At 33.8% G+C, this 16,750-nt stretch overlaps 1 protein-coding gene across 1 annotated transcript in view; it reads left to right on the plus strand.

Annotated features, from left to right (window-relative positions):
- The window catches only part of LOC105627765 (1-phosphatidylinositol 4,5-bisphosphate phosphodiesterase epsilon-1-like), a 31,273-nt gene extending 18,603 nt beyond the window's left edge, over positions 1 to 12,670 (plus strand). The window contains exons 5-15 of the mRNA XM_012209045.1: positions 4,706 to 5,163; positions 5,710 to 6,013; positions 6,139 to 6,344; positions 7,063 to 7,364; positions 7,766 to 7,992; positions 8,341 to 8,568; positions 9,020 to 9,244; positions 9,338 to 9,641; positions 9,973 to 10,321; positions 10,546 to 10,869; positions 11,158 to 12,670. Of these exons, the coding sequence (XP_012064435.1) occupies positions 4,706 to 5,163; positions 5,710 to 6,013; positions 6,139 to 6,344; positions 7,063 to 7,364; positions 7,766 to 7,992; positions 8,341 to 8,568; positions 9,020 to 9,244; positions 9,338 to 9,641; positions 9,973 to 10,321; positions 10,546 to 10,869; positions 11,158 to 12,670 (4,440 nt within the window). The remainder of the gene's footprint in view (positions 1 to 4,705; positions 5,164 to 5,709; positions 6,014 to 6,138; positions 6,345 to 7,062; positions 7,365 to 7,765; positions 7,993 to 8,340; positions 8,569 to 9,019; positions 9,245 to 9,337; positions 9,642 to 9,972; positions 10,322 to 10,545; positions 10,870 to 11,157) is intronic.
- The last annotated feature ends 4,080 nt before the right edge of the window (positions 12,671 to 16,750 follow it).

Below are 16,750 nucleotides of genomic sequence, written 5' to 3' on the forward strand. Positions count from 1 at the left end.
ATATATATATATATATATATATATATATATATATATATATATACATGGTATTTAAAAAAAATATTTACACGATTAAACTCAATAATGTCAAATTATATCCAATTTGAGTATTTTTAATTATTTCTATAAATCTGTTTCTACTCAATACGTCGTTAATTTAACTAAATAATTTAACTTAAGAAAATGTATTTTTTATTCAAATCTAGTTATCTCTTTATTGATACCTTAATATAGACATTTAGAAATTAACTAAAAATGGATTAATTTATATTTTGACACATGAAAATTAAAAATAACAAAATCATTTAACTTAAGGATTGGGTTACCGTTCTTCTTTGATATATAACAGTGCAAAGTTTTATTTTTCTTGTTTCAGTCAAAATGAATAATGATTTTCCTCTATCAAATCGGAAAGCATCAATATGAGAATTTAATTGGTTTTTTTGTATTTAATTTGTATTATAATAGAAGAAACAACATCCAAAATGCTAAGGTTCAAGTACCGCGAGGCGAAAGACGATGATTCAAGAAAGTTCTTTCATCTCTCCAAAATAGTTGCGAGAACAGAATGCTATAACATTTGTTATTCATAATTATGGATAACGAGAAATTCAACTAAATTTATTTTAACATCTTTGTGTATTATAATTTTTAGCATCACATTTAAATGAACGTTTAGAAATGCAAAAACTGTCATCGTTAAAAATAATAATAAATTATCTTGGATAATTATCTTGAAATATGATTATATGTAAATGAAAGGTATGACATTTCATTTAGGTATAATTAATGAAGATTGTAACGCTACGTATAAATCCTATATTAATCGATACTGAGAGCCGAGATTTTTAAACAAGTAAAAATGATTCAAGATATAATTTAAACTCCCCCCCCCCCTCTCTCTTTCTCTCTCTCTCTGTTCATAGTACCATAATGTTCAAACAAACACTAACAAGAAATTTCTAAGGAATTCCACAGTTATTTTGAAATTTAAGTGGATACCTTCGCATTTTTTATTAGATATCGTAGCCAAAGAAAGAGAACAGAAATCCTTAGATCTATAATTTCTTGTTGAAACTACACAAATCACAAAAGAAGTAGGAAAGATATTCGCGAGAACTCTTACGCGTTTGCTATTTTCACAAATTTTGATATTTATCAAAGATATAAAGATATAAAAGATAAAAAGAAAAATTTCACATTTGTGTATAACTTTTAAATTGAAAATTTTCATTAACGATCTTCATAGCGTTGCTACTGAAATGAAAGATACTGTCAACACGTAACTTGCTACACATCAAAAAAATTTCAAAGAGAACTAGTCTTACTTCTACATCTCCGGCTTTGCGGAAAGAAAGGAAACAGAGAAATATGCGAAAAAATTAAGAGGGGAGGGAAAGAAAGTTCTCTCTCTCTCTCTCTCTCTCCTTCTCCTTCTCCCCTCTCCCCTCTCCCTCTCCCTCTCCCCTGCCCCTTCCTCTTTCTCTCTGTCTGTTTGTCTGTCTCTGTCTTTGACTTCTCTGCGACAAACGAACCAAGGAGACTAACGGAAAAAACATTGTAACTCAGCACGTAAAACCAGGTCATCTTTTTGAATCGAGCCACCAATTGTCAGCGTTAATTGAGTGGCAAGGGAAAAAATGGGACACGACATATTTGTGGGAGAAATGGTTCATAACGAATAAAATTCGTTATCCTCCCATCATAAAATTCTAACACAATCAATATACCATGAAATTTCTCTCTGCCACTACAGAACGTTCTCGGATACATAACATGCGAATCTATTGACTGTATATCAAGTGAAAAATGGATTTCGGAAAAATTTCGGAAAAAGCTTACAACTTCTTCCAGCTCAATGCTCCTGCGAATAACAGTTTCTCATATAATAGGTTTGGTACCAATAAATGTTCAGAGAATGCAAATATGTCAAATATTTATGTATCGCATATTGTTATCATCAATAATACAAGCGTGATAATATTAACATTGCTAGCAATCCAAGAACTTTCGCTATTTTTTAATTACAGTGATGTTTATCTTTATTTAACGAAAATTCGATCCTTGAAATTTCTTACAATTTAGAATATTAAACATACTTCTTTTTTAACTACAATATTTCTTCTATTATTAATTTAAATTTTGTATTCTTCTATATTAAACTAATATAAATTAATGTAATTAAAAAATAATATTTTATAAAATGTCTTCATTTTTGTTAACAAAAATTTGACTTTAAATTTCTCTGTGAAAATAACCAAATATTTTTGAGACTACTTTATATTTAAAGAGTAATTTCATCAATTTAAAAAAATCGTAAAAATTAAACGACAGAAATTAAGCTTGAAAGTGTAATGAAATTAACACTTTTCTGACAAACATCGTAAAAACAACTCTGTGATGTTAAATTGCGGGTGGTATTTTTAATGGAAAAGCATGCCGGACATATAAACGTGAGAAGTTTCAAAGATAATTTGAATGTGACTACGAAAATAAAAATGGATAGGAACGCTAACATTTCGTAAATTAATTAAATTAATTAATTAAATTCCTGCTTTTCACGTGTTTGCTCATACTGATACCAGCAAATAATTGTAACTAATTAAAAGTGAATTGAAATTATGTCTCTGTTTCGACATTTGCACATAATTAACTTCTATTTCTATTCTCTATTCGCGACAATGCGATAATTGCACAAAAATATAGTCTACATATTTAAAAAATTAAATGCTCCGGTATTTCACTCGATATATATTTTTTTTCCTTATTCACGTTTAGACTGTACATTACGTAATGGAAAATTTTGAATTTGAGTAACTGCCTACATTATCGATAAATAACTGTAGCCAAATGTACGAATTTGCACATACGCGAGCGTACATGCAATAAATGTCCACCTGTATATCGTGTTTAGAAACGACCACGTAAACGCCGTTATAAATGCATTACGAGCCCCATCAGTGTTATAAATGCACTCACGCCATCTAATACTTTGTAGAAGCACGAAATACTTCGTATGACGCAGTTACGAGAATCTCGTAGTAGCGAGTAGTGAATGTCTTACGCGTGCACACTGAATTAATATATTTATATTAACAGCAAAGTGCTTATATTCTGTTTTCTTTTTAAACAATAACATTATCACAATAAAAGCCTAGGTATCCTAGATTATTACTGCATCTAAACCTAAATGACAGAACAACGAGTAAAATCGATTTCGAGTAAAATCAAATATAGACCATTTATTACGTATTTACATTTCGTTTTATATTTTTGCTTTACGTTGTATTATTTCTGTCAATAGGCGACAAAATATATAGAAACACAAAAGCTTTTACATACATTCATCAGCTAAAAGGTTGCAACACTTTTTTCAACTCAGGGTTTTGGAACTCAGCCTTGTTTATAGAATGATTGAATTTAAAAATGGTTAGCGTCATAAGTAAGAATCAATCGTTCAATGAGCAGACTACATTCCGAAACTCATCGAAAAAAGTGTTGCAACCACTTGATGAGTGTATATACTACAGTCATAATATACAAATGTCAATACTAAATATTAAATTAAATGTCTTCTTCGAAAACTCTTATGGAAAGATGAAAGTTTCTATTTCAGAAATTTTTTATAGAAATTTGACATAATGGATTTCCTTACTAATAATGATAATAATACAATGGTCGAGAAAGATAATTAAAAAATTGATAACAGTCAAAATGATGTGTCAAATATTATGCAGTGACCAAATATTATTAAACGTGTGTAAAAAAAGTTAAGTTATTATTCAGTATTATCAAGTATTTATAAAATTAAAAACAAAATTTCGGCGAAATTAAAAAAAAATTTCTAGCCGATTTATTCTTTTTTTTTCATTTAAAATTTGAAATTTTTCAATTCCCTTTTCAAATAATTTCGGAATTTTTAATTTTACTTAACCCTAGAACACTATTGTACATATACATGCAAGTGAGCGTTAAGCTATGCTTCAGCGATCAGCAGGGATCCCAATTTATCTGTTAAAAGCTGAAGCCAAATTGAGCACTATTCTAGTATCATCCACCAAAGCGTGAACAAGCTTTTAAAAATTCAGTCTGTTATATATCAATTTCAATCTCCTGATAATCAATATTATAACAAAGAGCGTGATAAGTAATTTCAATTTTTAAACAAGTTTATGTTTTATATTGTATTTAATTGATAACTGTTATGAGAAAATATTAGACTGATATATTCCATATCATTTTAAGATTGAATTTAATATAGTATGTTTTATTCTTTCTTTTTTTTTTAAGTTAATAATTAGATTATTTGTAACTGTTATTATGCGTAATTATAGTAATTATAGTATATATTTTTCGACAATAAAGGATTTTTATTTTTACACTAACAACCGCGCAAAAAATTCTCATTAGCTCTTATTTGTTTTTGTTTTTTGACATTCTCGAGAGTTTGATTACTTGTTTTATTAGATTATTTGTGTTTATAAAGTTTTAAATTACAAATATTTCGTTAGGAAATGTATTATAAAATGTATCAAAATCTTATGTTAATACATTAATTAAGAATACTCTATTTCATACATAAAATTTACAGCATTGTATCACTCAATGTCAATAGGTTCTAGGGTTAACATAAATTGAAGAACCTTTTCCATCGATCTAAGAAATACATGCGGTTTTCTATATTCCTTAAAACTACATATCTCAGGTGTTACATCATGGCACGACTTTGGTGCATTGGGATTGTGAGGGTGGTACCTCGAGAACAGCATTGGTGTTCGCACGCGTCGATCGCGCTTGTGGCACTTTCGTGTGGGAAAAGCCACCCTGGAGTCCTTTAAAAACGGCGCAAGTTGGAGGTGCCATTCTCACAGAGGTTTCGCTAACCACGAACCCGGAGGATGCGATACCAGCGGGCCTAGTCGGCAGGTACACGCAGCAGCAGGCTGACTGCGCTTCTGTCACTTTGGAGGAGGGATATCTCGACCTGGGATCGGTGAAAGAGATAATGATCGGCTGTTGCGATCGCGACCGAGAGGCTGATCTCAGGAGCATCTGCAAGAGATACGGCCTACCTGGCTCCGACTGCTGCATCGGCCTCATGTATGGCTCCAATCTTCCGGACAATCGACTGATCTTCCTACTTTGCCCTCCTGCTCTTAGCAAGTACGTATGAATTATTTCTCTAGTTTTGTGCGCATCGATTAGTTTTCGAATATTTCTCACCAATAATGCGGAGGAAGAAAAGGAGATTCGAAAGTTATCATATAATTTAATTAAAAAAAATAAAAATATATTCATTTTTTATTAACGAAATTAAAGATGCTTAATTTTATGTTCTTTTTCAGAAAACATTTTTTTTTATTTATGCGTTTGAGATTATTTCACAAATATTTTTTTTTAATATAATTATTTTATGTGTTATATGTCACAAACTTGTTCGTAAAAAATTACCAAGTAAATTAATTACTATGCCGTTAATCTATCTTTCCACCAGAAGATTGAGTTCATTAATAGTATTGTATATTAATGATATGTTCACAATATTCGATATAATTATTGATTATATCAAGTGGTGGGTTAGTAACAAACATTTCATATGTATTTTGAACGGGTCTAACAATTCCCTCTAATAATTTATGATTTATTGTTAAATTACGTATTGTCCAGCTACATAAATTAATTATTAAGTAATTTGCATGCTGCTTTTAGAATATGGTACATGGGATTATGCTGGATATTGCGAGGCCTCAAACGACAACAACAGTTAACAGATCGTAGATCACGCTGGTTAAAAGAAAAATATCTTCAGTTATACTTTTCCTATTTGGAACAACCGATAGAAGGCTTGGAACAGCCGACGACAGCCGATGCTATTCGCATTTTCGGCGGTCGCGACTGGTCTATGACAGAAAGTGTTGGCACGCTGTCTCCAACGAGCAGCAGCACTTTACGCAGACGAAATGTTAAAGGCAAAAAGACAAAATCAATCGGCAACATTCATGCTTTAACCAAGGTTCGCACATAGGCTTCTCGCATCTTTTACAATAAACATAAATTAGATTACAAATCAAATGCTCCAAATGCTATATTTTGTAAATAACTGTCTTCATCGAATTAAATAGTTTTGATTTAACGTAGGATCTAAGTATAAAACAATACGACTCCTCGACCTCGGATGGAGGTCTGTGCACTACACCTCTTCGTCATATCGCTGGAAGCAGAGAGTCTTTAACGAGGATCTTGCCAGCGTCACCGAGAGCAAGCCGAGATCGAATTCCGCCACGTAGTCCACCCGGTTCCGCCGACCGTATTACTTCCAACTTGCCTTATTCCGCTTTTCAAAGGTACATCATCTTCTCCCATTTGATTTATCATATCAAATTCTCTTTATCTATCGATTTTGAGCAAAAGATTTATATAGGTCGGGAATTATATAGATCGAAATAGAAAATCTTACAATTCCGTGTCGAATCTTATTTGAACATAAATCTGTATTATGAATTTAAGAAAGTTTTTTTATCTAAAGTGATAAAAATGAATAACTTTTGCTATTTTCTTTTTTTTTAAGCAACAAATCTTTACAACTGAAACATCTTATGTTTATCATGCATTAACAATATTTTAGAATTTTTTTTATTAATATAGAGGTAATAATATCTAAAAAAAAAAAGAATTATATGAGTGATGAGAAAAGAATCTTTCGTGACAATACATTTCGGACAATTTGAAAAAAAGCTATAAAATATTTTTATTTTTAAATTCTTTTTTCAATTTTGCTGCTTTTAAATATAATAAACAATTTTTTCGTTTGAACATCTTGACTTTCAAGTTAAATAATTTTGTCAGTTTTAGATGTAAATAATTAGAATATTTTAGAAATATATTTTTAAGATATAGAAAAAGTATGTTCCTAAAATAAGAAAACTGTAGAAACAAAGAAAATTAAAAAAAATTTTATAAAATTTTATAAAAAAAAACCTTTAAATTATTTAAATTATTTATATTATAATCGACAAGTTTTCTTATATACGTCACAATAACGCGTGCGTATTTTGTGCGTAGTTTATTATGTGTCGCCAGAGAAAAGGACAAGAATGGATCTGGTGGTATATCAGGAGGCTTTGAAGCTCCTTGGCATATGAAAGGAGTGCGCACTACCTCGATTATGTACGAGACACAATTAAACTTTGTGGAATTCGTTGCGCTTTTCCGATCATTCAGTTTACGAGCCAGAAAAGATTTGCGTGATCTGTTCGGTCAATTAGCAATAACATGTCGTAGCCAGAGTGATGGATCGTTAAGGGACTTCAACATTCGCCCGGTAGTGCTCAGACAAACCAGTGATGCCACTCCACAAAGAATCGGTAAGCCGATATAATTATTAAATTTTATGTGCAAATTTAAAAGAAAGAGTAGAATATGATGCACAAAATAATTCTTATATTTAATCATGATAATGGAAATGCAATAATAATTCTTAAATATAGATATGCGAGTTAACTTACTAAATAATAATTTGCATGGAATAAATTAAATTCACACTATTAAGTTTTATTATAACAATCATCCCAATTAGCATAATGTATGTACATTTGTCGATATTTGTCAAAAATATTCATTTTATTGAAAATGGCCATAATTATATTGATTTCAATATATGAATGATTATTTTTAAAAATATTTATTTATATTAAAAAATAAACGTTTGAGTGACTAATTTTTTAAATATTATTTAAAATGAGAAATCAATGTTTTACTGTGCCAGGTTTATTGACGAGAAACAACTCTATTGACTGTCACGAATACAAGACGGGCAGCAACCTACAAAAAAAGCAGATCTTTGATGCTGTTGCGGCGGCTAGTATAATCAATAATTGTTCGGGCGTGGATACGTCGAAATCCCAAGTAATTACTTTAGCAACATTTACGAAATTTCTGGAATCTCGGCAGCAGGAAAAGTTGAATGACGACGAAATCAAGGCACTGATCAAGGTAAATGCTTATGGGGTCAGAAATTCCCTCACGAAAGAATATTTACTGAATGGCCTCATTTCTCTCTGACAATTTTGTTTCGGATATACAGGAAAAATATCTTGTAATATATAATATTTTATACGCCAGACTATCGTTAAAGTGTTTTGCGAATAAACTGCTTTTATTGAAGACAATAAACGATCTTTCGTTTTATTCTATTATGACGAAATTGTGATTTCAATTTTCCTTATCTGGAAATAGAAGACTTAACTTTTCCCATCCTCATGCGACTGTCATGACACGTGCGCGCTCACACCAACGCGATGTTGTAACACAATCAAATGAGCTCGTTTATTCTCATTTCAGAGGCATGAACCGGATCCGGCACTTCGCACACAGTGGTGTTTGTCTTTTGAGGGTTTTGCACGGTATATGATGGACAAGGACAATTATGCCTTCCCGAACGAGTATGCAACACCGTCCGAAACCGAAATGCAGCAGCCTCTGTCGCAATATTACATTGCAAGTTCCCACAACACGTATTTAACAGGACATCAACTCAAAGGAGAGTCCTCCGTACAGTTATATTCGCAGGTACGCTGTGACTTTCAAAAATAAACTCACATAATAAATTTCATAGAACTAAAATATGAATTATTTTTACTAGAATATTATTTCCTTTCATTATAACGAATTTCAAATTATACATTATTATTTAATAATTATTATTAATAAAATATAAAATATATAAAATATATAAAAAATTATTTACGTATTTTGTAAATTCTTTAAAGTTTTTTTAGAATTTCAGTCTTGCAAAAAAATGATTCAGTTTTCAATATGTAAAAATGAGATTTATTCTAAGTTTTCGAGAGTATATATATCATATATCCAAGAATTATGAAAAAATATTATTATTATATTAAATTAAAAACATGCGTGAAATTTGAATCGCGTGAAATAAGTTATGCAAATTTCCATTCGAATAAAGTAGTAATTAGCGCGTATAAAACTTATTGTTTGATAACAACAAAAATTTATGCAGGTGCTTTTAACCGGATGTCGTTGTGTAGAGCTCGATTGTTGGGACGGTGACGATGGATCACCATTGATTTATCATGGTCATACTTTCACTACGAAAATACCATTTCGCTCCGTTGTGGAAGCGATAGATCGAAGCGCCTTTGTCAGTTCCCCTTATCCCATAATCCTTTCCATCGAGAATCACTGTTCGCCAAGTCAGCAAGCTCGTATGGCTCAAATATTTCAGGTACTCGATTGATTATCTAACAAATTATATTTTCTTAGTGATTATCATCGCGCCTGAATCAAATTATTATAAAAAAATATAATATCATTTCAGTCTGTTTTTGGCGAGAAATTGGTGACGAAATTTCTCTTCGAGTCCGACTTCAGTGACGATCCTCAACTGCCTTCGCCTTCGCAACTTCGTTACCGAATTTTGATAAAAAATAAGAAGCTGGTGATCGATCCTGCCGGCCCCTTGTCGCACACACCCCTTAGTCATCGAGGGAAAATGCTTATGACGGATCGCGCATCTTCCATGAAGCAAATGCGGACTGATGTAAGCAGCACATCAGTCGTGGAATATTTTAGCGAGGATGAAGATGACGAAGAGGATGACGATGAGGATGACAACATCGATGGTAAAAATAATATATTATTAATACTTGGAAAATTTAATCTGTAATATCAATCAGATATATATTTTCTCAAAAAAGAATATTGAAATTCATTATAAATTTCTGTTTTTAAGAGCCTTCCTAAGTTCAAATTTAATCTAAATATGTTGCAGTGGCTACATTGTCACTGTATCTTATTTAATTATCTTTTGCTTTTATCATATTACACTTATATATTATCTTTGAGTTTAATATAAATCCAACCTTCTCTCTTCTTTGCTTTCGAGAAATATAATAATTGCAATCAATTAAAAATTCACTGAAACGAGTTACAATACTTAACGTGTAATTACAGATAATTCGATTTCGAGCTACGAGAGATATCTGGGTGGTGGCCAAGTGCCGCACGGTCGTTTAAAATCGGATCCAGGAGTGGATGACAAGACGCAAAAACAAAGTAGTCAGATAGCCAAGGAATTGTCGGACTTGGTAATTTATCTGCAGGCGATTAAATTTCGCGGACTAAATACTATGCCAGTCGGACCAGGAAAAATACGTCATCAATCGCATACAGGACCAGTTCAGAGGCATAGCATCGCCGGTATAGGACCTAGCAGTATAGCTTCCTCATCAGGATCGCCGCAATCACTTTCGACGTCCGCCTCGATCGCGAGCGGCGGTAGCAACATCGATAATATCTTCAGGTCAGTTTTTTATTGTACAATATTTTCTCTATTCATTCCTATATAATTATATATTACACATATTTGTCTCATTATATTTTTTTAGTTTATTTTTATTGTCTTGCGTCGTTTTCTTGCGTATTTTCTTTTTCAAAACTTTTCGGCGTTATCATATTGACATTAATCGACAAATACTGATTTTGTAAATAAAAAAAAACACAGAAGTATGTTTCTGTTCTTATTAGATCCACTCGTGGAATGCCGGCCTGTTTCCAATGTTCATCTCTGAACGAAAGCTCGGCGAAGAAAATCTGTAGGAAACAACCGTTAGGCGTAGTCGCTCATGCTGAAACTCAACTCATTCGAACGTATCCTGCAGGAATGCGTATTGATTCCACAAATTTCAATCCTGTAATATTTTGGGCTTTTGGAATCCAAATGGTTGCGTTGAATTATCAAACTGATGACGCGGGATTAAATCTGAATTCAGCCATGTTTGAGCAAAGCGGTCAATGCGGATATGTTAGAAAACCTTCAGTGATGTGGGATAAAGGTCATATGATGTACAGGTAAATTCACATTCTGTTAGATTTCTTACAAATTTTCTAATTATGCAACAATAATAATTATGAATGTAGCATACAATCCTTAAGAAATCGATTAATTATAAATCATAAGCAATAGGTGTCAAATAATTGTTTCTAATCACATTCTAAAAATTTATCTTTGCTATAATAGAAATTTTTATAATAGATATTTTTGTATGTTAAAAAAAAGATAGTTAAATAAAGAATTATTTCTGAACGCTAAATTATTTTCTAAAAAATTTTCTTGAACAATTATAAATGTTTTTATAGGCGATTCAACCCTTGGGACAAAGAATTCGATGGGCTGCATTCTGCGCATTTAAGTCTATCAATAGTCTCAGGACAATACGTTTCGGTTACGAACTTCGTCACCAGCACATATGTTGAGGTCGAGTTGGTCGGTATACCGATCGATTGCGCGAAACACAAAACAAAGGTGATCCATAACAATGCGTTGAATCCTATCTGGAATGAAAAATTCTGCTTCCAAGTGATGTTCAAAGATCTCGCCTTCCTACGTTTCGGTGTTATCGAAGCAAGCTCTCATCACGTGATCGCGCAACGCGTAATACCGCTTAAATGTCTACGACCTGGCTATCGACACGTACGATTACGATCTTGTAAAAACAAGCCATTAGCCCTTTCTACGCTTTTTATCTATTCCCGCTTGGAGGAGGAGAGTTTGGACTATAACACCTGCTGCCGTGATCATAAAGAGTCATCTAAGCGTCTCTCGTCGAGCAAAGAACCTGAGAAACTGAGCACCGTTGATCCCGGATCCCTGGGTGGTGTCACCTTGAAGAGACGAATGTTCTTCCTAATGGTTTATCATGTGATACCAGACGAGCCGTACACCATTCTGAAAGTGACCCAGGAGAGTACTACGCAAGAGGTGATGCTGCAGGCGTTGCAGAAGGCCGGAATATCGCCGGATCATGTAGATGAATACATTTTGGTAGAGGAAGTGTCCCGCGGATGGGAGAAAAGAGACAAGGAAGAGCTACCGACTCAACGTGTGCTGGACCCTACAGAACATCCCCTTCAAGCACAGGCCCTATGGAAAGGGCAAGGTCGCTTCCTGTTGAAGCGAGTAGGCGACGATCCAAGCAGTAGAGCGTGGCTCGCCTCTATCAGGAGCACGGCCGGCCACTCGAAGCTCAACGATTCCAACACGAGGGACCAATCCACTCACATATGGGACGAGGCAGACACCTTTCTAGTCTGCATTTATAACGTCTCGCCGGAGATCCCTTATGCGATTCTACGTGTGCCGATAAGCAGTTCAGCTCAAGACGTGTTAGCGCAAGCTCTGATAAAGGCCAGAAGAATGGAGAACCCAACCAAGTTTGCCCTGGTCGAGGAGCTGGAATGGGGTGGTGCGGGTGCTGTCGGAAGTGGAAATCGTCAGTTAAGAGTATTGAGTGACGATGAAAATGTTTATACCACTCAAGCCTTTTGGAAAACTCTCGGCAGGTTTATCCTTAGAGAAAGAGAACAAGCCATTCCGAGACGGAACTTGTTGCCAGCGACCCTCGATAGACTCAGTAAGGGATTTTCCGTAGGCAGATCAGTGTCCCTGCCAGGATCCAGCAAAGAAAAGGTGCCTGTTTCGGAAGCACTGTCGGACCCCACTTCTAGAGGCCTGAGACATCGGCTAATGATGTCGGGACGTAGACGAGAAGTTCATTCTGATGGAGAAGATACGCGTGAATCTGACATACTGAATGTTGCTTTTCAACTGAAGAAGGTCTCGTTCAGAAAATTAATGAGCTGGAAGTCATAGTGGCAGTCAAGGGCGTCGTCGATATCATCGATCTTCGCCGCTCGGAGAAGTCACCCGTAAGCTCGTAGTCTAATTATTATGATCAGAAACTAGTTCTGGTCTTGCGAAACATTTTTCATGCCGACGATCCTGTCGAGGTGCGATCTCAAATTAAAAGAAGAGCTTCAGAGAGCTGAAAGATTTCACTTTATCAAGAATTTATGTAATACAAGCGTCACATGGACGATCGAACAAGTTAGAATCTATAAGTCGTTAAGCCGAATGAACAAGAACAAGTGGTACGAACAGAATACTTAATATCTATCACGATATATCAGACAATGTGTTTTCATCACTAATTATGTGATAATATGCAAAAAAATTTCTCCAATAGAAAAAGAAAAAAAATTCATTTCTTCGAGAAAGAGCAAAATAACTTTTTGGGAAATTTTAATGTCTGGAAAACAACACGACATTGTTAAATTCGATTATCTTCACGATATTTGAGCGAAATATTGAATGATAAAATCGCCATCACTGCAGAAAATAACTTCGGCAAATCGAACTTTTCAAAGAGAATCGAACGATACCGACATGGAGATTATTATGCCGCAATTTTCAAAGATTTTTCAAGAATTTTAAAAAGATATAGCATATATCTAAACTTACGACGTAGTACAATCATTAAGTGGCAAAGCGACGATTCTTAAATCCTTTAAATTCGCATGAAAGCCAAGCATCATATTGAATTTAGTTACGTGGCAGTAAATTTGTATCAGACGCGGATTGATGCTGCAGCTTCCGCGTTTGAGACGCGCTGGCGCGTCGAAAAAAAAATTAAATATCACGCGTCATGTCTGATTTTATTATTTTTGTACAACGAAAAGAGAGAGATCGCACCGGGCGATCTCTAAACATTTTGCCAAACGACGATTCTAAGTGATTTTTAGATCCGTGACATATTCGTAATGTTTAGACGTATTAGAAGTGCTTCCCTGTTCAAACATGTTTCCGTTTGAAATATATCGGATTCGCCTTCATCTAATCAATATATCGCATCTCCAAAGAAATTACGTAGCTTCATGTGACTTCTCGTCATAAGCATTATTTTTATCATTTACGTCGTACCTGAGGTTTTCCATTGATACAAGAGTTACGCTATCGCGTATAAACTCTGTAATAAAGTTATATATCGCTGTTATCGCACTTTATTTGTTCGCTCTATTAATGTTAATAATTTTTTTCTGCGTCTAGTCAACCATGTGATAAGGAATTTGAGTATAGAATCCGATGAGAATATCATAATGTATATTGGGAGTTGCTACTTAAAAAACGTATTTACTATACATATATTGTTAACGCTAGAGGGTAGATCGGTGTTGCATTCTCGATTACCGTCCCTCTCTCCTAACTGTTTTAGCGAGCGTATGTATACGTAGACTATAAATACGAGACCAAGGAGTGTCGATGGAATGAAAAACCGCGTCCGAATGTGCTATTGCTCTATTCGATTATTTTTTCACATGACAAGGCATTCGCACATCGACGATCTTCGTCGTATGCTCGAAGCCGGTAGCCTAATTTTATGGAAAATAATTTCGCTAATAACGTTAATTAATTAACTAATGAGAAACAATATGGAACAATATCTGACGTCGCAAACCAGTGAGGTCGCGAGATAGCCTTGCCCCGTCTTCCACGTCCGAATCGTCCCAAATATTTTATATTTTTTCGAGACGGCTCCGCAGACTGACTTTTAGGCGAATCTGTATAGCTGTACGACACGAAAACACCAGGATTTTTTAATACTGAGAAAAATATAGAAATATATACACTAGTCATATCTTTCTCCGAGATGCTTCGCGACGTCACTGGGGACTCTGTATATTTTTGGATACCACTTCCTTCCTTACTCTTCATGTCTGTCCGAAAATACGTAATCATATCACATATCCACATAAGAGACCAAATGAGCGAAACAGATAAATAGAAGAAATGAGAAACAAACCGGGCAATTTCATTTGTACACATATCTCTGATTATGAGTAAGTAAAACAAATAAAATAAGAAAAACATTATTTGATAGATAAAAGAAATATCATTTGATAGAAGAGAATAAATCAGTGAGAACCGAAAACAATTGTTTTATTTGCTAAGTATGGAAAGAAAGATAAAAACAATCTGATTAATCCGATTTGTAGATCAAATTACTGAAAACAAATAAGAAAAATATTGGGGAAAAATAAGTTTCCGCCGTTTGCAAAAGACGGCGCCACTAATAAACTACAGTTAAAATTGTTTGATATAAAACGACATATCGTAAGATTGGACATTCGGCAACATCATAACCTTGAAATATTAGCGATTTTAATTCAGCATCGTATATTTTTTTTTTGTACGAAAAGTCGAGTTTTGAGCCGAATAAGCGTCATTTGCGGGAATTTTTGATTTACTTCTTTAATTTGAAGAAATCTGCAGCTGAGGCTTATAGATTGCTTGTAGAAGCATATGATGATGCTGCCTTAAGTGAGAAAAGTTATTATGTTAAAGTTGTTATGAGTGATTTCAAAAGTTTAAGAACGGTGAATTTGACGTCGAAGACAAAGAACATAGCGGAAGGCCGAAAGTATACGAAGACGCGGAATTGGAAGCATTATTGGATGAAGATTCGTGCCAAACGCAAAAAGAACTTGCACTTATATTAGGAGTGACTCAACAAACAATATTGTTTGAAATCATATTGTTTGAAATCATTGGAAATGATTCAAAAGCAAGGGAATTGGGTTCCATATGAACTGAAGCCGAGAAACGTTGAATGCCGATTTTTTATATGTGAAATGCTGCTTGCCAAGTATAAACGAAAAAGTTTTTTGCATCGTATAGTCACTGGTGATAAAAAATGGATCCACTACGATAACCCAAAAAAGAGAAAATCATGGGGACCACCTGACTATGCTTCAATATCAACAGTCAAGCCGAATATTCATGGAAAAAAACTCATGTTGTATATTTAGTGAGATCAGCTTGGTGTCATGTATTAGTTGCTCAAACCGAACAAGACCATTACTGGGGCTCTCTACCGACACAATTGATGAGATTGAACCGAGCACTCAAGGAAAAACGCGCCCTACTACTCCAAGCATGACAAAATTATTCTCCTATATGGTAATGCTCGACTACATGTTGCGGCGCCAGTCAAAACCTACTTAGAAACTCTCAAATAGGAAGTTCTACCCCATCCGCCGTTTTCTCCAGACATTGCTCCTTCCGACTATTACTTATTCCGATGTTGATCCTTGTTGATCGATGATGGCCTGTCTGAGCAGCACTTCACATCATATGAAGATACCAAAAATTGTATCGATGATTGGATAGCCTCAAAAGATGAAGCGTTCTTCCGACGCGGTATGCACATGCTACCAGATGGGAAAAAGTAATGGCTAATGATGACCATTATTTTGAATGTACTGTTCTTTCACAATAAATGCTTAATTTCTTCTTCATAATCTCTTCTTTCATAATAAATGTTTAATTTTTGATAAAAAATGGCGAAAACTTATTTGTACTCCCAATAAATAAAAACAAACTGTATTTATAATACTATTAGTTACTGCAATCGTTATAAAATATTTTCAGAAGCATGCTGATCAGCATGTAATTCAGTACTACCAACTCATTTGACAATATTGCGAGTAGTCAGGTGATCATATGTCCCATTTTTTCCAATGTATTTTTCGTTGCTTGCAATGTTTTTGTATTTATGAAAGCATTTGACATATGTTCCGTTATAATTTTTCCTTTTCTTCTTCTGGAAAGATAAGAAGTTACAATATATTTTATAAAAATCTAAAATATTTCTCTTTTTAATGATAAAAATAATCGACTATTTGTTTTTAAAAAACAATATTAAATAAATGTGATTATAAATTGATTACGCTTTTCGATTATCGTGCAAATCGAACTGCAGATAATCTTGTTCATCACTTCTGTCCTTAAGACAAAAAAAAAANATATATATATATATTATTATTATTATTATTATTATTATTATTACTTACTTACTTACTTCTTTACTTTCTTTCTTTCTTTCTTTCTTTACTT

This window comes from Atta cephalotes, assembly GCF_000143395.1.
Source record: "Atta cephalotes unplaced genomic scaffold scaffold00010, whole genome shotgun sequence".
Lineage (NCBI taxonomy): Eukaryota > Metazoa > Arthropoda > Insecta > Hymenoptera > Formicidae > Atta > Atta cephalotes.